At 38.4% G+C, this 24,466-nt stretch overlaps 1 protein-coding gene across 1 annotated transcript in view; it reads left to right on the top strand.

Moving 5' to 3' along the window:
- The window catches only part of GPC6 (glypican 6), a 526,929-nt gene that overhangs the window by 465,009 nt on the left and 37,454 nt on the right, over positions 1 to 24,466 (top strand). The window contains exon 5 of the mRNA XM_062020522.1: positions 1,234 to 1,377. Coding sequence (XP_061876506.1) covers positions 1,234 to 1,377 — 144 coding nt within the window. The remainder of the gene's footprint in view (positions 1 to 1,233; positions 1,378 to 24,466) is intronic.

The following is a 24,466-nucleotide window of genomic DNA, read 5'->3' on the forward strand; positions in this document are numbered from 1 at the left end:
GTCTAAAAGTGAAACAAGACCTTTTTTAATTGTTGGCTCACCATGTAGCTTGTGAGTTTATTATCATATTTTCCACACAAAAAGGAGTAATCTGGTCCTACAAAGAAAACACAGCACCTCCACAGGAGTTTTCGCCTCCACAAAGCTTTGTGTCTGGCATTAGAGTTTTGTAAAATATAGATTACCAGAGATTCTGACATTTAATTTTTTTTTCCTTCTGAATGGAGACAAAATCTTGAAACAGGCCAAATACAACTGTCACATATAAAACAATGAAAGAATGATTCCTGAACTGAAACTTCTGGTATGAAGCCAAGCACTAGGTTCCTAATTCATGAGAGCACTTGAAAAATTTAAGTCTGTGAATAGTCAACCTCCTTTCAACTGAGCAACTTCTGTGAGAGTTTCTCTGAGATATATACTTGATATCCAATAGCCAAAGGACCTCTATGTCCTTTGCTATTTACTAGATACAAAACTTTTTTCCAAATGAAAGTATATGAAAAATTTCATAACTCTGAACATTTATATTTATGCCTTGAGCACAAACACAGTAGCAGAAAATAATTATCGTTATTGCCTACTCAAAATGCCTCATCCCTCTTCTAGGGACAGTTTGGTAGGGAATAAGAAAGTTATCCAGTTAGTTATAAGACTACTTCATTTTACCTTTTCTCTGAGACTATAAGCAAAATTACAAGGCAGAAAGAACTATTGGTAAGGATTATGAATGAAGTGTGATTCTGGTTAGATATTGCATTTTAACAAAAACTAAAAAATTATCACCTCAATCCTGCCACAAAGGACTTCCTTTTGCACATTTCTCTTCCTGGAAAGACAGCAATTAAAATGCTTTCAGATAATCACTTCTGATAATCGCCTTCTATCCTTCTTCAGGTGGGATAGAGTTCATTTTCTTCTTAGTAGCTAGTACAGGGCTGTGATTTGGCTTGAGCGTTAACAACAATGTTGATAACACATGATGTTTTAGTTTTTGCTAAAGTTAAAGATTGTTCGGTTTCCCACGTTCTGTTTTTATACCTTCATTGAGTAATTAATAAGACTGAATTATTAGCCTGAGTTTTAATGCAGGGCAAGTTCTTAATTCACTGTTATCAAAGTGTCAGGTAAAACTAGTTTTAAACATACAGAAGATAGAATAAAGTAGTTATAAAATACCAACTTCCCTTTATTTTTTTATGATTTTCATATAACCTACAATATCTTTTTCAGGTCTTCCAGGGATGTGGTCAACCTAAACCAGCACCTGCTCTGAGATCTTCCCGTTCTGTCTCTGAAAACTTCAATACCCGGTTTAGACCATATAACCCGGAGGAGCGACCTACAACAGCTGCTGGCACAAGTTTGGATAGGCTGGTAAGGCAAAATATATTCCATTTTCAAATTAGTAGGAATGGCTTGATAATAAAGTAGAAGCATGATAATCTCCTGACATTTTTTTTAAATAATTTCATTATCATTTTATATAGTTTCTATGCCAACATTCAGTAAATGTTTTTTTCTCCACTGGAAATGGTACAAGGTCACATTGTAGGAGAACAAAATGATTCAGTCTGTGTATATTAGAAATGTTAGAAGAGAATACACTGTTTCCCGGAGTCCATAAAACAGATGAGCCACAGCAGGTAGTTTGCAGTATAAATTCTCCTTGAAAAGTGATCCACGGCATTTTTTTATTATTATTATTATTATTATTAAAAATGGTTTTAAGGTATTAAAGCAGAGTTTAGCAGACAGTTCTGTAACATCCATTTGCAAAGGTACATTGATTTATTCTACTTCCTTACGTAATTATAAAATTACCACTGCTTTCTTTCCATCTCAAAAATTGACTTTTATCAGCTAAAACTTCAGTGATCATTAATCTTGCTTTATTTATTCGATCGTTTTGAAAACAAGATTTTAACATAAGATTATATTTTTTTACTAGCAGTCATTGGATTCACATTTAGGCTTCAATGTTCCTGCTATTTATACATCTATAGATTCATAGAGGGCTAATTATTATAACTGTTAATACTGTCTCGGTAATCATCTCAAGGTAAAGCCAATGAGCAAAATTAAAGAGCTAGAAAGCATCTGAATCAAAACAAGTTGTATCACACACCCTCTGCTTGCCAAGCTTATTACTGAACACTTGTAAGGCATTGGTCTGTCTTTCCAAAGAGGGTCATGCTCAGGACTATAGCAAGAGCAAGGAGCACCCAGCTGGAAACAGCAACTGTTAGTTTTGAGTATGAGGTTTAGGTGGGCTGCACTCCCACTGGCTGCCAGGCAGGTGCTGGCTGCACCAGGGCTTCTTGCTATGGTTCTGATCATGAGCCTAATACACCTAGAGATTTCTCCAACATGCAGCTTAAATCGCTAGGCAGGAACCCTAATATACCACTTCAAATAAGGATCTGGATATCTTCTTGACATCATCATTCAGTAAATTCCTTTGACAATCACAGTAGTCTTCCACACTCCAAATTCTTTCCTGTTACCTCTATCTATGCTGTATTCTAGCTATGTACCGTATTCTGTCAATCTTCATGGCAATTAAACTGGAAAATAACATAGCATTTCTATTCAAGACATGGAATTACCCTGCAGCAAAAAGCAATGTTTGTAAGCTCTCCACACTTCTGGAAATAGTGTTGCCTGGTTATCCTAAAAAGAGAAGCAGAAAAGATGTTTACCTCAGTTGTAGGCTTAGGTCTTTCTACCACAGCAGGTTCATAACACAGTGTAGTATCTCAGGCTAAAAAATCTGACTGTCAATACACAATCCATATTTGACAGGATCTTAATTTTATCCTTTCACATTAGATTTTGAGAACCAGCCCTTCTTTCAATCATGCTGCATGAAAGCTAAAGGTTTCAGACAGAGGAAGTAGGAGGAAAGCATAAAAAAGAAGGCTGGTAGCACAGTTCAGCTTGGAATACTCTTATGCTGTAGGAACAATTCTTGTAATGAAAAAGACAGGTTTCAGAGACTTTCCATATTGATAGAAGGAGAATATTTCTAAGCACATCAATATCCTTTTTAAACTACAGAGTCCCAAAATACTTGCCAGCATCCTGAATAAAGCAGAGTGTGTCATACGCTACCAGCCTTTAAAGGCTGTAACTAAGGAAAACTGCCAATGCAGATAATTCTTTATAGCTCCTAATAACTTGTAGACTTTCAAAGCAGAACCTGTCTCCATATGATTTAACGAGGTGTGCTTGTGCATTATTTCAGAAAAAAAAAATCAAAAGCTTAGTGTTGCTCCTGTTACTTTAAAAAACATCCAAGTCCAATACTTATTTGTTATTCTTGCTGTTTGTATTTAAAATAATAACTATTTAAGGTCTTTTAGTGATGAGCATTGATGTCAAATCCATCTCCAAATGGCAGTGATGCATGTATTATCTCCTTTTGGGCTAAGACTAACCATCCTTCAAGTTAGAGGCGGCCAGTGACCTCAGCTGGAGAAAGGAAAGGCCATTTATGTGGATTAGAGCAGAAGGCCTTGTTTCAGAGCTGTAATCCCTTAGCACATGAGAAAGGTCACTGTCTGCATCTCACGCCAACCCAGGTAATTTTATCCAGAAGGATATAAATGCTGCACTCCTGCCTCATAGGAGCACCATTCTGCCTGCCTATATCAAATTCTTATATTTTAATGTGCTGAATCATTCCTTGAATCACGTACCTCTCTTCATTAACTACAGACAGAGCCTGGAGGACCAGCTTCATTTAGATCCTCCTGACAGGATGTAAGGAGAGTAACAGTCACAGCAGTTTTCCAGTCTGCACACTGACCATTTTCTATTGCTTGGTTAATATGAATGTATAGCACTATTATTTTTTTTCGTAGTGAAAAGAATTAAAATTCCTCCTGATTATTATAGATACGAGAAACAAATTTCTTTATGAGTCAACTGACTGTTCAGTGTTTAATGCTTTTAGAAGCCTATTCTGAAGTTTGTATTCATAAAAGTGTTAGACCACTTAACTTTAAACTGTCATCACAAACTCCAAACACGTAGCTATGTAAACCTCAAAAGAAATGACAAATAATTCTGCTTTCATCTGTCATTGACAGCATGCCCTCAGAAGAGGCCAGTTTTAAAAAGTATTTCCTCTGCTTCTCAAACTTAAGCAAACTTGTAGCATATCTGAACCATTTTTTTTTTCTTTTTGCTTGTATGCCCATTTATAAGCTTAATCCAATTGAGCGTACTGTATCAGGTACATTGCACAAAGCAATCCTCATAAGAAGCCTACAGTGAAATCATCAGGAACTGAACCCATCTGAGAAAGCACTACTTCATCCTTGCTTGAACTTGTGTCATTAATCCAGCTATTCCATTCCATGTGGAAAGTGGTTTCCCTGTGTTATTGTCATAGTTGTAACCAGTAAAGCTTAATAAATAAGGCTGGAAATAAGATGGAATACCTCAGAGCTACTAAATTCACTTGCTATGCCTATATTTAGGTAACTGGATTCCACCCTACTTCTCTACTGACTGTAGCAGAAGCAAAAATGAGGACTTTTCTGATTCAATACAGACATCTGTAGTGTAGATACCTATAACCAGATATCTAGATTTGACATCTAGATGACCATAGTTTTTACTTTTAACAGAGAGAAATAAAGGCCTGCATTCAGTTGTCTAAACATAGGTTTAGGCAACTGAATTGAGATCAAATATTTCTAAAGCTTGATTCATCTTATCATAAAGTATGTGTTTAAATAACCAGAGAAATCATCACATATCCCTCTACTATGAGGTGCCAAAAAGTGACAACATTATTCTAAAAAACCTAGTAATAACACCTGAAGTTCAGTAAGATAAATACTGTGAGAAAGTAAATAATTTTAACCACTGAGCTCAGCTGCTTATGTAGAGCATGATCTACAATTTCTCATTTTAAATAAACTGCTTATAAAGACTCGTTATCTTCTCTGTGGTTGCCTGTTTGGTATAACCTGTGGTTTATTTTGTTTTGTTTTGTTTTGTTTTTCTGTTCCCTGAATCTGTTTCCCTCTTGCTTCCCAGAGGACTATCTGGAGGACAATGCAACATGGTGTAAGCTTTGGTATTCTTATTCTTCACCTTCATTCCCATTTGTCTTTGTATAGTGCTGGGCAAAACACTTCTTTAAGTTTCATCTTCACCATCTTTACTTTGTGTGTGTCTTGTAGACTAAAATGCTAGCAGTTCTTTTTGTAATTTTGCATTCTGGCTGATTTAATTCTTCTCAGTGCCCAGAGCTGCTGGCTCCTTCCAGGATTTTTCTCCCACTTCAAGGATGATGCCTCACTCTGGAAAGGAGCATATGTATTCCCTCAGTGAGATAAAAACTGGCGTAAGCTTCCCCATGGTCTCAGCCCCCACATATGCATGTGCAGCAAGGCAGACACTGTGGTAGTGTTCAGCTCTGAGTTCTGTGCCTTAAGATAATAACAGAGCAATGGACACAAAGCTCACAGGCCTTCCCAGGCTCTGTCCTTAGAATTACCTGTGTGTTGCTGTCCATTCTTAGGCAAATCATAGACCTTTTCTGTGGGAACTCAATAAAGTAGATTCCCTTATGTCTACCAGCTTTTTAAGGTTTTGTGAATGTTAGAGGTCCTTGGTTTCAGACAGAAGGCCTTCTCAGCAAGGTTCAGCACAGCGCAGGGGGAAGACAGGAATGCACTGAACAGATATGCATCAGCTCACTTGTGAAGTACCTCAAAGCATTTAGCTTGGACTATTATTATCCTGCTTCTTAGCAGGACTAATTAGTCTACAGAGAGTACCATGCTGATATAGCTATGCTACCTCCCATGTTTGAGCTACCTCAAGTACCTCTGTACCCACCACATCACCATACAGCACAGTGCTACCTGAATTCAGTTGGAATTTCTCCCGAGAACATGCTTCAGCCTGACCTGACTGGATGTGTATAAAATAATTCCACATTTTCTTTCAGGATGACATGGAAGCTTTCTTGATTTTCCACAAGGGACCTGATGCACTATTAACCATATAATACATAATGCACATGCATACTATGGAGATAGGCAACTGAGAAATTGGCCGTGGCATTTTGCAAGTGATTTACATTCAAGTGCCATATAGTGGCTGCATAGAGAAGTAGATGAGCATGCACCCAGTCTGAAAAAGAAAACCCTTCATGCTCTTTACCCTAGGGAGGGGAATATATATTTTGTCACATTTTGTAGGAAAATGTTCTTTTATCTTCCCTCCTGCTTTCCTTAAAATAAAAGTAAATGAAATCTCATTAAATGAAATTTCAATGAACAAAAGACCCGAAACTTTTTTCAAGAATAAAGTGGGATATATTTTAAGTGTGCATTCAGTCATATTTTTCATTTTTTTTGTTCCATTGTGTAGTGATTGTTGTTGCAATGAAAAAATACAATAGTAACACAACAAATCTGTCGTGAACAATTCCTTCCCAGTGCTCGAAAAATATATGAAGCAGAAAAACATTTTTTTTTTTTTAAAGAAAATCTGCTTTGCATTTTAGCTGTAAAGACTATAGGATAGTATACTATGAAGATATTGATCTGACTTGCTCAGGGAATCTCCTGGGGCATTCTTGAAAGTGAAGTTTATGTTTCAGTTTTGTTGGAATCCATTTAGTTCAGAGTCTAGAAATGTTAAATATATGCAGTGGTAGTACAATTTTCCTGAGACAGAATGTTCATCCTCAACATTTTATTTCTCAAGAGGCCCTAGAATAAAATCCAGCAGGTATAAATCTTAGAGAGTTTAAAATACTGAGATTAATTTTTCAAACACCTGCATGTAGAGGCCACAGGGAAAGATACAAACAATGAGTCTATAAAAGACTGCATAGCTCAGGAGGTTTTGGCCATGCTTTTAACAGTGAAAACGATAGGCTCATGCAGGTGTTTCAGAAGCTCACTTAGAAGCTGTGCTGTTGGATGTGCCATTTCATCCTGCATGATGTTAATCAGCAGGTAACTCCTGAAAAAGATAAGGTGTAGAGATCCTTCAATAGGAGGCTTTATGTGTTTAAACAGAGTCCTGTTTCTTATTAGCTGTTTGGATACAATACAAAAAATGAAGAAATATGTTTTACAACATTTGCCGTGGTCATTTGGTGTCAGATTTAGGATTTTCTTGGTTCTACAAAAACAGGTGTCTGGTTAGTGTTGTTTGGTTTATTCTCAGTTCCTATGTGACAACAATATCTGAGTAAGTTTAAGCCTATGCGATTACTTTTCCCTCATGGTGTATACCAGTTTTAGGTGACAAAGGTGGATGAATGATGGTGACTGTCAGAATCCTCCTGGGAGACCTGCCAGAGTCCTGTTTTTAAAAAGGGCAATATTGTTCCATCCCCCAGCTGAATGGTTCTGCATGCTGCTATATCTGATGCACTACATTCCTAATGCACATGAGGTGGTTACTAAGAAAGAGTTTTACTACCATGGTTGCCTTTGTCTTCAGGTGGAATGGATCTGCTTGTTTTTGGGCCCTGCTTAGTATGAGCAACAAAAGACCTTCTTCCAACAGTAACAGGAAAGACAGATCTCTAACTTAATCAGTTGTCCAAAAAAAATGCGCAATCTTGATTACCGTGCAGTATCTGCCTTGCCTGAAGAGTGATGTGCTGCCGGAGCCATTGAACACAGAGCCTGCTTCAACATCTTCTAAAAATGTATTTGTTAGTACTAGCTGAACTTTCTTTACATGATGGGTGTGAGGACCCACTAAGAGTCATCATCTCATTTCAAGGAAAGTCTTACGAGCATGAATGATATTATGTATCCCTGTTACAGAGACAGGGAATACAAAATCTGTAGGCAGAATCCACTCCTGACTGGTAGACTTGTCTGCATACAATGAGACAAAGAAAAAATATGGTCACGAGACTTTCAATTATACATTCATAAATTATGTGATTTCTGAGCTTGGCTATTAAGGTAAAGAAAAGCAAGATATACAGGCTAAAGTTTGCACATCTATGCCATATCAAACCAGACTAACATGAAGTGGGATTTATTTGCCCTAACTTTTCACGAGTTATCACCTCATTCCTTTACTAATCAATGGAGAGAATTAGAAACATCCAGAGCTTGCTTAAGATACTGAAATACTCATCTTCTCCCCACTGAGTATGAGCAGAATCTGGATGATTAGCTGAGCTATGCAATGTGTAGATGTCTAAATGTGACCATAGTTATGGGCTTTGGAGTTAGGCTCTACAAATCAAATGCACACAAAGGAAGTCTGTGTCTACAAAATTTATTGACTGATAGTTCCAATCATACATATAAACGTCATTGTGATGTCATGAGGTACCTAGAAGGATGGCTAGTTTCCAACAAAAACAGTTCATTTGGAAGATGCACTAGTTTTATTCAATGGCAATTCCCCTTGTAAATCTGGATTAAAATCCACTTCCTTCTATTTGATGCTTTAGCCTCTGCTCAGTAAAGACTAAGGTGGGGTTTTTTTACAATATACAGAAAGTTTTTATTATCAGTCTCTGGAACATGAATCTAAGCAGGAAATACATCAAAACTGCTCTTTCAGATGAAAGATAGATCACATTTAATTTCAGGTGTCTATGCATGAATCTGCACAGAACGGAAAGCGAATTCTTAATGTTCTTGTTAATGCTAAAGAAAGATAGTGACTATAATAACATCCTCTGCACATTAGCATTTTGACATGATATTAAAAGAAAAAATATGTTTTAAAAATTGGTAGCAAGGCTTGTTCCCACTTGTAGTGCATAAACTATGTTCATTTAGATGATTCTGAGCAACATGACAGTAACAGCAATGACTGACTACCTGCTTGGAAGGTGTTAAACTGTGATGAATTCTTGCATTGTTAATATGAGTACAACCAATGAGTTCTAAGTTTCCATTTAAAAAGTGGATTTTTTAATTTATCACCAGCTCATTTATCACTAGAGAATTAGAGAGTCCTTCTGTGCTAGTAACTACTGACCATAAATTGTCTTCAACAACAAAGTTATTTGTGCACAAGTGTGGATACCAACAGAGAAATTAAAGCCTTGGTAATTTTTTAATTAATTATACATAGTGACTCTCCTTCTTCAAAGATAAATATGTGTCATACTTTCCTAGCAGATAGTTTTCTCCAGTCTTTTGCAGCTATTTTTATTTTGCTAGACACCAGCACACACATACGCGGTGAATTCATAACAGGAGTGTGCAATGTTGGACTCTACTTGTAACAAATAGTAGGTTACATTTCCCAAGTCAAACATCTCATATATTTTTCTTTGGTTGTAATAGACAAAAATTGACACTTTGTCGACTTTTGTGTGTATTAGTAGTGGTTAGCGGAGAGGTAAAATACAAGGACTAAAAGATTTACCTTCATACAAATAGTCACTCTTATGTGAACTCTCTTTAGTAAAAGAAAAATTAAATTAGGAAAGAATTTCTATATTTTTCTCCTGCTTTTATCTCCCATCCATGAATCATATCAATGTATGTCTAGGTTGCTGGGATAGCAATACAGGATGCTTCTATAATGCAGCTGCTGTAAACAGCAAAGCTTGAGTAGCTGATTACAGATTTTCATTGATGGGAAAGCCAAGACATTTTATAATACTGGGGAAGGGGGAAGAAAAGGATTCATCATATCTAATTTTATCCATCATCAGTTAAGGACAAGCCTAAGGCTGTGCATCTGTTAGCAGACACGGAAGTGCTTTATGGATCCTAGGTCTGGGTGTAGGCCCTAGTAGCACCGCAGCTCCCACATTATCACTCCAGGTACTTAGTCACTGTGGAAAATAGGAGAATACCTGCAAGATACTTCTAGCAGACCTCACTCTGGACACTGGTGTGTACTGAGGTACACAGTAACAAAGAACTCCAGCTACAGGATTGGGCCTTAGCAGTATTGGACTCCCTCCACAGCTGGTTAAGAAAACAGGCATTTTCAGAGTATAATTCACAGTCCAAAGTAGACATCTGTCAGGCATTGCACCAATAGCTCCCTGGAAATGCCAGTGTTTCTCTGTCAGCTATGAAGAACGTCAGACTTGACAAGATATTTAGCTTATAGAGGGATAGAGATGGGTTAGATTAACCCCTGCTGAGCAGTCAATACCCGATTCTCCATCAACAGCCTTACTCAAGTGAACATGACAGAAGCTATTAGAATTTAGAACTCAGATGCTTCCAAGTAACATGACAGTACAAGTGTAGTCATTGGTTCTACTGAGAGTGAATGTTCACAATTTCACCACATTCTGGTGGCTTTGTAGTGTGGTGACAGCAACCATAAATGCCTATTCTGTACGTGTCTGTTGGTTTCCAGGGTTTTGCTGCTTCTGCACTCAATGTATGTCATGTGCATGTCGTTTCTGGTACATATGAAATGGAATATACCATGTCCTATTCAATGTCTACAATACAGGTGCTCTGTGGAGATGGCTTTGTTAATCTCCCATTGGCAGCAAAGGAGAGCTAGTCAAGGTGGTCAATAACAGGCAGAATTCACTTGCTGAAACGCAAGCACATCATGCTAAGTGGGCTGCCCTGAACTGTCTAGACATCTACAAGGAGCTAACAGATGTGACAGGGCTAACAGATGTGATGGGTTCTTCAGTCTTCTGAATGCTCCAGAGACATCCAAAATGGCATTAGATTAATTTATTTCTGTGCTGAATGAGGGATCTAGGGACTACTCATAAGGTCCTAAATTAGACCAAAATGAGGCAGCTGGCCATCTGAATAACTCCCTAAACTCCACTAAGAGGTCATAGGCTGTCTGGAGAGAGGCATCTAGAGCTTTCACGTGAAGGTCTCAGGTATGGTTCAGGACTCACATGTCAACACCTGCACTGAAAGCTTTTAAAGTCAGGCAAGACTAACTCACTGGCAGAGCCTGATGGACAATTGACATTGCTATTCATTTTTATGGGTGAAAATCACATGGCTGATATACAACGAGTTCTTAACAGTCCCTAGAATAATTGCCTTTGCTTTCAAATGCTGGGAATTTTGATTTCCTTTTATATATTTGGACAGCATAAATAGTATATAGCAATCCAAATGAAAATAGAAAAAGTTGTTTTTCTCCTTAAACATTCAAGCCCATAAAAATTTCCACTACATAATAATAATTGTTACCTAAGTAACTGCTACAACAACTAAAATAAAAAGCTAATTGCTTGAAGTGCATTGCTTTTTTTAATATAACATACCTATGGTACTCGTATATTAGAAGTGTGATATATATGCAGAAATAATAGGAATCTGAGAAACATATTTCTTCTGCTGAAAAACGCAGCAGTGGCAGAAAAATACTCACTGCATACTAAATGAACGTGAAAGAAACTTCCTTTTACATGATCTCACAATGAATGTTAACAGACTTAAAAGTCAGAGAACATTTATAATCTTAGAAATAATATGTACATAATCCAGTTGACCAAATGGAGGTATCTAACCCTAGAGCTAGCCAAATAATGTGTTTTTTACTTTGAGCCGAAAAAAATAGGTGCTTTCAGGGCACCGTTGATCTGGTCTACTTTAAAAATATCTATTGGACTAAGAGGCACTTGTATCCTTCAGCTCCTGTTTCTCACCATTGACTGCAGATTTCATAGCTCGGACATGGACACTGACGTCCTGTGAGATGAATTTCATTCTCGGACTCTGTCTTATGAAGCTCACGGTCTACAAATTTGGATAGTCTGTGAAATTGCTATCATACACCTTGATGGTGTTTCTAGTTCATTTATCTTTACAACAAGGGGTCACTCTGTGCTAGGAACTGAATATATGTTTAAAAATATGTTCCTGTCTTGGACAGTTTAATAAGGTCTCTCTTTCAGGCATTCTTCTGAAGTAGAAGATGCAGGGTTCCCAGTCATTGCTCATTGTCTCTGTATGACTTTCTAACCATCCATTTGCACTATGAGTGATCCAGAAAAATTAATCATCTGTTTCGTTAAAGTGTGATCTGCATAATATCCAAGTTAACAAGGTCTGAATTGGTAACCTGTTTACCTCACAAGGGAAAAAGGAGAAACCTGACATAGCCTTCCCCTTCTCACTTACACTTGAGCAATTAATTCAATTCAGATTATACTCCCAAGTGCAGAGTAGTAGAGAAGCAGTGCTGTTCAGAGTACAAAACTCCCAGAGATTGTCAATACTCTCCTCTTCATGAGGTACAGAGCACTGTGATGGGACTGGAAACCATGGCTGGTTTTATCTGAAACCCATTTTTCCCAGATTGTAATGCCAACATTGCCTGAAAGAAAATAGGAAAGCCCCTGTCTCAATCCCACCCAGCTCCTTATTCCCAGGCCATCTAGAATACACACAGATTTTTGTTAGATGGAAAACAAACTCAGCTCCATTCTGCCTCCAAAGAGGGACCCAGCTTTGTCACTTTTCATCAAGTCACCCCTTGCTTGATAAAAATCAGCAAAACTGAGTCCCTTAAAAATATCTTTTATCATAAAATCAGCCATATATAGTCAGATAGGAGGGGGACTGACTGGAGAAAAAATACTGCACATGAAATGTACAGCAACTCACTCAGGAATGTGACCAGCTGCAAATTGACTTGGTAATGTTCTAGGACAAAACCTTGGAATTCTCAAGCTAGCTGTGGAAATACTTTTAAAAAATACTATTTCCCATAGGTTGTAATGCTGATTTATTCCTGTACTAAAATGTAAAATAACATGTGGCAAACACTCTTTCAGAAATCTAGAAAATAGTTAATGATACATAGGGACAGATTCTTCAATGTCATTTGTTCCTTAATGTCTCTCCATGGCAAAGACAACATAATCACTTCAAGGCTACTCCTTCCCATGCTAAAACACTCTCTTTTCTCTCTCAGCCATACACGTTATCAGAGAGAAAAAAAAAGGATTAGAAGGGCATTACTGTGACAAAGAAGTGGCTAAGCTATTTCCATGTCTTATACCACCAGAAGACTTAACTCTGGCCTCCTGGACTAAATGACCGAGGCTGCCCTCTTACTCCAAGATATGAGCCTGGAAAGATGATGGAACAACTCATCCTGAATGTTATCACTGAATATATGAAGGATAAGATCATTATCAGGGGGAGTCAACATGGCTTCACCAAGGGGAAATCCTGTTTGACCAACCGGATAGCCTTGCATCTAATTTAAATTTTTCCTCTTTTAACATAAAGCCACTACTCCTTGTCCTGGAAAGGAACAACCCCCTGCACCAGTACAGGATGGGGGTCAAACTGCTGAAGAGCAGCTCTGCAGAGAGACCTGGGAGTCCTGATTGATAATAAGCTAAACATGAGCCAGCAATGTGACCTCGTGGCCAAGAAGGCCAATGGCATCCTGGCATGCATCAAGAAGAGTGTGGCCAGCAGGTCAATGGAGGTTCTTCTCCCTCTCTACTCTGCCCTGGTGAGGCCTCATCTGGAGTCCTGTGTCCAGTTCTGGGCTCCTCAGCTCAAGAGGGACAGAGAACTTCTGGAGAGAGTCCAGCACAGGGCCACCAAGATGATCAGGGGAATGGAACATCTTTCATACGAGAAAAGGCCACGGGAACTGGGGCTGTTTAGTCTGGAGAAGAGGAAAATGAGAGGAGATCTTATTAACATTTATAAATATCTAAAGGGTGGGCATCAGGAGGTTGGGACATCCCTTTTTTCTATAGTAGATAGTAACAAGACAAGGGGTAATGGGATGAAGCTGGAACACAAAAAGTTCCCCTTAAACATAAGAAAAAACTATTTCACTGTTCAGGTGAGGGAGCCCTGGCACAGGCTGCCCAGAGGGGTTGTGGAGTCTCCTTCCTTGGAGGTCTTCAAGACCCGCCTGGACATGTTCCTATGCAACTTGATCTAAGTGAACCTGCTTCTGCAGGGGGGTTGGACAAGATGATCTCCAAAAGTCCCTTCCAACCCCTACCATTCTATGATTCTATGAGCCATACTCTGCTGATACTTAGTGGATGCTAAGGACATGAGCAAGTTGCTGAATTTTGCACCCTGGTAGGTGCCCACACACAATCTGCAAGCTCTCCAGCAAATGCAAGTGAACTTACTGGGCTTTCAGGAGGGGCTCAGCTGCTGCATGTTGACCACACAACTGAGTTTACTCACACCTACATATTTTTCCCATTTTGAAGCAGTAGTCTGACTCTTAGAAAACCTAAACTTGCTTTGCATTTATCCAGCTAGTCATGTCCTAAACAAGCTGGTTTTCCATTTTTCACTGTATAATAGTGGTTTTGACACCTTACTTTGCTAGCTGTTCGCTTGCTGAAGTGTTTTCTGACATAGAAAGTAATACTCACACTACAATCCAGGCTAACGACAACCTTCCAGCAAGGAGTCCAAGGCTCAGCTTTCATTTGCAGAATTCACTATTTCATTTTAGTGGATTAAATTGGGTAGTCAAGGGTAATGTGCAGTGATAAGAACATACCTGTGAAAGCTTCATTCTCTCTATACTGGTGGAAGTTGCCATAGTAACTTATCAGGATAAGTTAATCAAGCTTTGCCTGTTATCAGAAACCAGATGGAGCAAAGAATCACAGCTATGGATCTTTAGGCAGTTGTTAAGTCAGATTGAAGTTCAGCTAGAGGTAAATAGGGAAAGAATCTGACAGACAGAAATCATAGGCATAATATGTGAATATAAAGGAATTACAGAGGAAAAGGGGGAGATGAAACAGAAGAAGGAGTGTTTTAAATTTGTATTACTAATATTTACATGTTTTTCTTGTTTAGAAAGTATGTTTATTTAAAGAAGATTCTGATGTTCCATATGGTGTGCTTCATTCCTTATGTGACTACCATATCGTATTTGCCTAGTCAAAGCAATTTTTCTTCTCTACTCAATATTATGGGAGTCAGCCCAGCATAGGAAAATCAAATTGTCTTACGTCTCTTTCATGTGTCATCATTTATAGCCTCCAGGAACCTACACTCACTTTCTTTTGCTGTACCTGTCTATGACTGGGTGGTGATTTGTGGAAGGCAAAATTATTTTCATGGGCCAATGTGGGGATCCATGCTAGACTAGCAAAAAACTTGTTTACATGGACTATGACAGCCACCAAGAAAATGATGGAGAGAAAAGTCCTGGATTTTCCACCAAGGGTGCCCTGGAGCACAGAGTTGTTGAGGTTTGAGGTAGCTGGGAATTTTGGTTCTGGAAATTAGCTATGTGCTTATATGCAGGTTCAGGGAACATCAAAGCTCCAGAGGCCTTTGCTTGGAAACACAAAGCATACTCTTGTCTCCTTCTATACCCTGCAGTCAAAATAGGTAAGCAGTAAAGCTTTCACTTTTTCCTGTATGTGCAATTTCTAATTTACCTGTAGGCTCGAGTGTGAAATGCCATGACAATATGGCCAGTGCAAGAAGGTGCCTAGTGCCCTACAGCTGTTGGCCTATATAATAAGGGATGACAGCATAGTGCTGCAGCCTGGTAAAGATACCCTACAGCATTAAGTGCAGAGCACACCATGCTGATTGCCACCACGTGAGTAAGCCACTACTCTGAACTATGAATTCAGGGACAGCAGCCAGAATCGTGAGCCTTGGATAGTGCTCTTATGAATATAGAAGGAAAGCAAAGTGCTTTTCAACAACAGATACCAGCTTTTAGCCTTTGGGGTGCATCATATAAGACAGCTTGAACTAACTTTGCCCTTCATCAGAAGAGGTACTAATCCTGAAAGAATCCAAGGGCATCAAATTAATTTGAATTTTAACAATCTGAACAGAAAGCCCAAGGTTAGGTTAGCCTGGCTTGGAAATGTACTAAGCATCCATCTCGTTTTCCATGAAGAGCATTCATCTGCACATTTTTCTTTTGATATTTTGCCAGATTTTCCTAAGTAGGAAAATAAAATGAGCTAAAATGACTAAAACCCCCTTGAAAGGAAGTGTAAACATCACAGGCTTGCACAGTGTATTTCTTAAAGGGCTAGAAGCCATCTGTGAGATAATGTGAGGAAAGCTGTATCTTCTGAAAATAATCAAACCCAAGCAGCATGTCGACGTAAAAGGAGGATGGGTAAGCCAGTTCAGATAAAATAAAAAGTGAATCTAACTTTTTCACATACCCAACTGAATTCAAACATTTTGGGCACTGAAAAAAATCATGGAACTTTTTTCTTATTTATTTTTTATGGATACAATCCTTTGTACAGTTCTTGACACGATGAAGGATCTATTAATCAAAGAACTGTACAAATAGACAGCTTTTGCACCAAGAATTTAAGTCAGAAATTAACTCAGATCCTGACCACCCCATGCCTGGCCATCAAATCATATTTCCTTAGAAAACCAGGTAGAAGGTATGAATTGGGCAGATAATTGTTGTATGTTTCTCCTTTATCTGGTTTTGGTCAAGACTAGAAACAGAAATGAGCAAATAAATGTAGCTTCTGACCTAGTCTGTTATCTCAGGCCAAAGCAAAATTATATCTGTATATTACAATTTTAAAAGGTTGATGAAAATTAAGTACTCCAGTTTTAGGCTGTCTCTGAACTACATTTTGAAGCACAGCTTTTTCTTTTCTTTTCTTTTCTTTTCTTTTCTTTTCTTTTCTTTTCTTTTCTTTTCTTTTCTTTTCTTTTCTTTTCTTTTCTTTTCTTTTCTTTTCTTTTCTTTTCTTTTTTCTTTTCAAAAAAGGTATAGCTAAGTATCTCCTTGCTTTCATATATAACACTGCAAAAAGTGGAAGATCTGTAGTCCAGGCAATTTCCAGTCCTAGGTAATTTCACTTACAGTTTGACACAAACTTGTAGAAGGATTGTTTTGAGAGCAGGCTACTGATTACTGTGGTGCTTTGCACTTTTCCCATTCTTCTCTATTTCTTCTGTTTGAATAGAAGCTTTTGGCTTGTCTGCTTGCATACTGTGAGCCAAATCTTAAAGAAGCCATAGTAACAATGGTAAAGTTCTCCTGGATTTTAATGATGTAACCTATGGTCTCCTTTTTTTTTTTCCTTTTCTTTTTGTAACTCTTTTGACACAGCTTTGCCTTCCTCTTGAATCTGCCAGTGGAATTCTTTTTGCTTTTTCCAGTACAGGTTGTAGCTATTTGTATTGTAGCTGGTTTATAAATTTAGCTTCACGAGCAGTTGTGCTGTAGAATAAAATAAGACAGGCAAAGCATCTGTAAGAAACAAAACTTGTTTAGATGTAAGTGCCTTTGATCAGCAAATGTGGCAAGGGCATGGGGAAGATAAATAGGCTTATCTTAAAATAAGACTTAGTTTAAAGCCATTCCAAGTATGAAAGTATTCTCTTTGCACAGCTGAAACATAAATGATGTAGGATCGATGTGAGATGTTGGCTAGGACACTCTAAAAAGAAGTTTGTAGAAACTACTACCACTTAGCAGTAACTGACCACCACCGATGAGTTTACTTGCTATAAAGACAGAGAACTCGAAGGAGCATGTAAAACTAGGAGCAAATTGATGAAGAAAATTAAACTGCAAAATGACAGCAAGACAGGAAATATAGTGACCAGCATAGGCTGGTTCAACTGGTCATTTGAATTAAAATTATTATACATACAGCCTCAGGAAATAAAAGCTTCTATTCCCTTCAAGATAGTTTATAAAGTTTTGCTCCAGTAATGAAAAATGGAAATGAGCCTCTCTAATGAATTAGAGCAATTATTTCTCTGCTGGGGCAAGGCAACTGAATCCTGTCACATTCCCTCAAGAAAAGAACTGTATTCTGTTATTCACCACACACTTCAAGAAATTCAACAATAATTTCTTAGTATTATCTCTCTGAAGCGCAAGAGTGCTCAGTTGCCAACCCATGGCACTTCTGGGTGTTATGTTGTGAGTAGCCTTCAACTTCATTGGGCTGTGTTTGCACAGGACACTCTGTGTATAAACAGCAGGTTGACACAGAATTGTATTGCTTTCTTACACTGTTTTGAGGCAGCAAATTATTCATGGATTATGAATCTAGTTAAAATACAAGTTGTTCCTTAGTTATGTTTGCTGATTTATGCAAAGGAAAATTGGTGCAAACCATGTTTTAAACAAAAATATTTCTTTCCTATGACATCTGTTCTGGAATGTAAGAAAAGTAACTCTAGTGTTTCCCTGTAAGAAGACTTTATCTAGATTTTCTGATTGTTGTTATAGAGATGGTATAAGTGATATGTCAAGGTGAAAGGACTAGTACTAACATTAAATCCATCAGTACTCATTCCTTTACAGATAGGAAAGCTTTGAGCGCTTCATTTTTCAATATATATACATTTTCTCACACACAAAATATTTACATTCAAATTGGCTCAAATGCATTTTCATTCAAAATCATTGTGTAAAACTTGAGGAATTTTCCTATTAAATTATAATTGAACTAAGCAAAAACTGAACTAGTGTGGGTAAACAGTGCTCATTGCAGGTAAAAAAGTCTGTTGTCTCTTGGACTTTTTTCAGCAATAATGTGTCTGCTTCTGCAAAATTAAATTGATGTCTACCTATAGTAATAAAAATGTAAATATGTTGTCTGGGAGACCACTATTGAGAGATTAATACAAGCAATGCACCACAGCTATGCTGGAGCATTATTCTTATGCAAGATGTTATGTTAAGCCAAAAGCATTTGGACCATCTGAGATGTCTTTATCTGAATGTTTTCACATGATAAAAGTATATGTTTATTTGTATCATATAGGTATATGACATATACATATATCTGAGTATTTTAGACTTGCAGACTGAATACTTCACAGTCCAAATAGAGATATTTTGAGTACCTAGGAAGGAAAATTTTTAACATGGAATATCCGTACCTCTATTCACCAGAGAACAACCTCTACAACTGTTTAAACAGTTTAAACAACTGTTTAAAATGGACAGAGCCTGATTTCTCTCTTTCTTTTGACAGTGATAAACTCTTTGCATCATGAACAGCCCCAGCTATAAATCTCATTTAAGGCCAAAGCTGTGCATTATCTCATTGTCAGCATTCAGCCACACCACCCTGCATTTGTGAGCTCAGAGCTTGAATCCCAGTATTCAGGGTCACTTAAAAAAAAATTGCATCAGGAGCTTTTGTTTCCACACACCAGGATGGCCAATTTCTGAAGGCAAGGCAGGCATCATCCTTCAGGGTGCATGTTCCCAAAAGGTTACTGTGAGAGCTGCCCTCCAGGAACCATGTTGCACTAGTGGCCACCAGCTAACCAAGAGGCTTCTAACTGCCAAGGAGCAAAAACCAAGAAGAGTTATCTGCCTCATGAGTTTTCTCAATTCATTGTACTGTAAAACAAGGAGAGCTGAGAAGAATGAGACTGGCTAATTTCCAGTTCACTTCCATTATACCTTATTGAAATGAAAATATGCCTAAAAGCTGCACTGTGTAGAAGAGGAGCAGGCCCCTGAGGCTTTCGTCAGGGGAAAGAGGAGTCTTTCTAAGACAGGATTTCATCCTGCGGTCTCTGTTTTATCCCTGTGGGTCTACTTGTTATTACCACTCACAAGTAACCTAGTGGCAAGTTGCCATCTCTTTCAGGTCTCTTTTTTTCCCCTCTCTTTATGCAACGTCTTTAATGGTTTCTGATCGCTCAAGGAGATATCGCTGCTCTTTTCCCTCTAGTTCTGAACTTTGCAATTAAAAATATGTCATGGGTCAGCTCTGTGCTCTGCAGTAACACAGACTAACACAGTCAGAAGCCAGCTCTGAGTGAGCTGATGTACCTCTGCCACCCATGGGTAGTATCTCTGCACTGCACTATGGGAAGCTGCCAGCTTGGTCCTAGAGGCAATAAAGACATTTTAGCACGGTTCTGCACATCTTGACCTGCCTCTCCACAGGACTAATTGGTTAAATTGACATAGCACTGCCATCCAGTCCCCAGGTTTGTAACAAGCTTGGCTTGGGTTATCTTGATGATCTCTGATTGCCATGACGTAGCTGCGCCCTTTGACCATCTTCTTCCTCATTCATCCTTCTCCAAATAGCACACGGCTTTCTGTGTCAATTCTTTCTTGTTTATAGCTTTTGTCTCTCCTAGAGGATTATAATTCATTCTGTTAAAGTTGACTGTTAGCAGGCAGTTCTGTAACCAAATTGCATGCCACCTGTATTGTTCAGGGCCTAGTTTTGATGTATTCAGTTTGATGTGTAAATTACAAATGAACTCACATAACTTCAGCAGCTTAAGGCACAAAGATGAACCCAGAAAGAGTTTGGGTTCCCTGACTGTAAAGTCAATATGGCCTCCAGACCATGTACTTTCTCCAGACCATGTACTTTAGAGGTAGTATGTCTGTGGCTCTGATGCTGTTGTAATCACAGTTAGGAGTCTTCTCTGATGCCGCAGCCAGATGCCTCCACTTGCCATGGTGTGGGCATCATTAACACACTGCTGCTTTCCATAGTCTGGAATAGAATCACGGAGATGCTGACTCAGAGCCCCACGGAAGTGTAATGAGCTGGGAACTTGGAGCAATCGTGCTAAATCTCATATCTTCCCAAGCTTGGTGGCTTCATGAAAATGCCAGAAAATTGTTCCTTGGACTGATCTCACAGTTCACCTCTATGGACTATCAATCTCCAGTGGGTCCAAGAGTGATCCTAGTACTCTCAACTTATGGAAAAACAAACCTCACAGGCTAGGCCACATAAAGTAGGTGCAATGAAGTGTGTTGTGGATACTTCATGCTTCAGTGGTGCTTATTCTGTCTCCTGTTTCTTCTTCTTAAATAAAAATAGACAAAACAATCAAGCAAAAAAACTCAACACAACCATATGTAGTTTAAGGCAATATCTAGGAATCTTAGTCCATAGATGTAATGACACGGGGAGTGAACAGCCATGAACTCTCTTGTGAATAATGTAGGATTCACTAGAAAAATAAAATTGAAGAGGGACAGATATCTAGTGATTTGGAAAAAAACAGATTTAGCCTGGTTATATCAGAGCACTAGAGAGCAAATCATAGGTCATCAGATAAAGAGTGAGAAAAGTAGATGTGCTCATGAAAATACTACAGAATTTTCTGCCAAGCTAAGGTAGACAATGAAGAGTTTTGACTGCTAAAATAAAAAATAAAATGTAAGTATTTCTAAATATATGGCTTAATTACATAAATAGGAAGAACATTAACATGGACAAGAAACTAAAATTATAATATTAAGCATATTAAATTAAAAAAATGATTATTGACAGAGGTTGATTTGACATTAAAATATGTAGTAGAAATTACTGCACCACTAGAAGTCATTTAAAAAAAAGGTAGTACATTAACACTGTGATGCCATTTAAGTGATAAAGTTTCTTAAATGGTCAGAATCTATACATAGGACTTATAATTCAAGGACAACCTTGTAGAAAACACAAAAAATGTTGGCCAGGTGACTAGATAGAGCCAGATTCAAGGTCATTTATCTGGGAACAGCGATTACATGCCAGAACTAAAAGAAAAAAAAGTGAGACTACTTTGCAAAGGAAAGACTTAAGACAATTGAAGAGATAGCAGGAAAAGACAAGTCAGAAATTTCCAGCTTCTGCATCAAAAAAGGTTAGCCATCACACAGGCAATGGTGAGGAATAACTAAGAATTTATGTCTCAATCTGAATATGAAACTGATGGATTTACTTATATCACTGAATAACAAAGGGATGGAGTGGAATCAAGGACTGGGCTACTATCTTCCCACATTGCTCAGATATTAATTCATTCCCCATCACAGTTTTGGCCCTCATTGATAAGTAGCCTCCAAGACATGGACATAGTTTGAAGGATATCAGAAACTATTCCTGAAAGCTGGCAGCTGGGGCACTAAGTCAACCCACTTTTGACCTCCCAATCTACATATTCTTCCAACACTCTCTTAGCATCTGCTATCCTAATATCACCCTCAGAATACTTTGCCCAGATATCTGACACACCTCAGGGTATGCAACACATGGGCAATGGGAAATGCTGGGCCAAATATTGCGTAGTACAGATGCAGGGAGTTTCTGCCACTTGGCATCAGGGCCAAACTCTTAAGATCATTTCTAGAAAGAGGGTTGCATATTTTACATGCAGACTTTAACAAGGAGGGCAAAAAGTCAGAATAGTATGAGCCATATGTAAAGGCCAGGAAAAAAAATGCATTACAATGAAAGACTTAAAACTTTTCCTCTTAGGTCACCAGAAGAGATCGATACGTGACTTGGTAGTTTTGTGTACCTGCCTCCAAATGAAAAAAGTCCAAATACTAAAAAACTCAATCTAAACAAAAAAATAATAAATGCCAATGATTGAAGTTAGAAAAATGTACCTTTGAAATAAGGCATTTGGTTTAACAAGGAGGATGAGTAACCACTTGAGCAGACTCCAGCAGGGAATAATGCATTCCCTCTGTGTCATTTTCTGATCATTTTCCATCTTTAGTAAAATTCAGAGGCACGAGTTGAAAGTCCTTTTGAAAGAGGTTAAGACTGCGTTCCATCTCTGTGTAACATCACCAAATCCACACTGTTAATTCAGAAGATAAACAGTTAACTGGAAAGACTTGTTCCAGTAGACTGGATAAAAATTGAAATAGATCTTGATAAAAGGTTCACTGCTTATATATTAGTACAGCAGATCCCAAAGCAATGTATAATGCGTTCTTGGCATAGCATACAGCTTAGTAAGCAGTGAAGCGATGGCTATATTCCATGCTTACTCCATTTTCTAAGTGAATTCAATAGGTCACTCCAGATAGAGAGCATTACAGTAATCCAGTCTTGAGCTGACAAAGGTTTGTGGCAAGGTTTTGTTGAAGAGGTTTTGTTCACTTTTTCAGGCATAGATTAAAATACTATTTGGGACTAAAATTGCAAGTTAGGCATGCAGGAGATTTTTAAGATCTTATAACACCCCTGAATGGTCACCTGCCACTTCCCCAGAGTGCAGTTGCACTCTTTCAATCCTGATGCTTGTATAATACCTGATAGCATTCATACCTGCTCTCCCCACTTCACCCAGGTTGTCTCAGGTGATGTGTAATACATCTGCAGACAGCTAAATCCTCTTCCAGTTGCCTCACTCCCAGGGGTGCTCAGTTGGATCCTGCACAGGCTGGAACCAATGGGACAGATCTGTAAAGTTTCATCAACATGCTGTGTGTAGGCCTCCCCATGCCACCTACTGACTCTCCTAGTTCCATTTTGAACTAGCTCAGTTGTTTCTTTATTGTGTATATCATGCAATTCATTCACAGCTGGAAATAATCCTCAAGCTAGAAATACAGTGCTTGCCTTTCATATTTCAAGAGAGGGGTGCTAATTAGGTAAAAAACTCACACCATTTTGTTTATACAGAAAGCAAATTTGATTTTGAAACCACAGAGAAGCAATAACCAGAGAACTTTATGATATCACTGTTAAAGAGATGTTTTTCAGGCTTTATTTATTACTTAATTTTATAAAAACCACCTGCAGTGTTGTGGGCATACAGGGATACCAACCAAGTGCAGGGAAATCAGATGCCATCTAAAAAAGCCATTTGCTCTGTGATCAACACAGGCTGGTTCCAACAGAGGATTTGGGTACTTGCAGGTTATGTCAAACAACATCAGACTTCCAAGCAGCTGGATGCCAGGGTCGAGCCCAAAATAATGAGGCAAATGGATTGGCATAGGAAGGTAGAGAAGCTCAGAAGCATGATTTACAACATGTGTTCTGAGTAGGTGGTGAAAGTGCATTGACAGATACCAGGAAATTTAAGCACCGGAGTATATCCAAACCTACCTTAAGACACACCTTGACTGCTGATTTGTTTACTGCAACCAGGGCACCTCAGTCCAGCTCTCACTCACCTTCAGGGGACATGCAGTTTGTAATGCTGCGGTGGAAACAGCAATGCAACCACACCAGTTCTCATCCAGATGCCGGTAAAAGTTCTTTCTGGGGTGCCCATGCCTCTTCTTAAGTAGGCCTTAAATTACTTCTGAAAAGTGGTACTAAACAACAGAAGAGAGATTAGTATGTTGCTGAAGATTATTTTCCTCACACCAGAACTCCAGGCTCAGAACCCACTTTCCACTAATCCATTAGCAGCAGAAGGAATGTAAATGCAGGACATACAGATCTACAAGGTATTTGTACCATATCTCACAATTGATTTTCGCTATCAGTAGCCTCCTGCCACACATACCCCACAGAAAGTCAGCTTTCCTCTGTATAAGGTCTAAAACAGAGAACAGATAACCTCTGGGCAAAGTGGTAAATTTCTCCTGCCTACAGCAAGCTCAGAACAACACAAAATTTGATTTTTAAGGCATTTTCCATTGGAACTGTTTTTGTTACTTGGAGACTGGAAGGTAGACGCTGTCTCCATACACTTCTGGTGAGGCTTAAAATCCCTTGTCCCAGGAAGTTAAGCCATTCCCTTCATCTCCACTCGGGACAATGTTCAAAAGTTTTATTTACATATACATCAGCTTAAATCTCAGCTTCAAA

The sequence above is a fragment of the Colius striatus genome, chromosome 1 (genome assembly GCF_028858725.1).
Source record: "Colius striatus isolate bColStr4 chromosome 1, bColStr4.1.hap1, whole genome shotgun sequence".
NCBI classification, from domain to species: domain Eukaryota; kingdom Metazoa; phylum Chordata; class Aves; order Coliiformes; family Coliidae; genus Colius; species Colius striatus.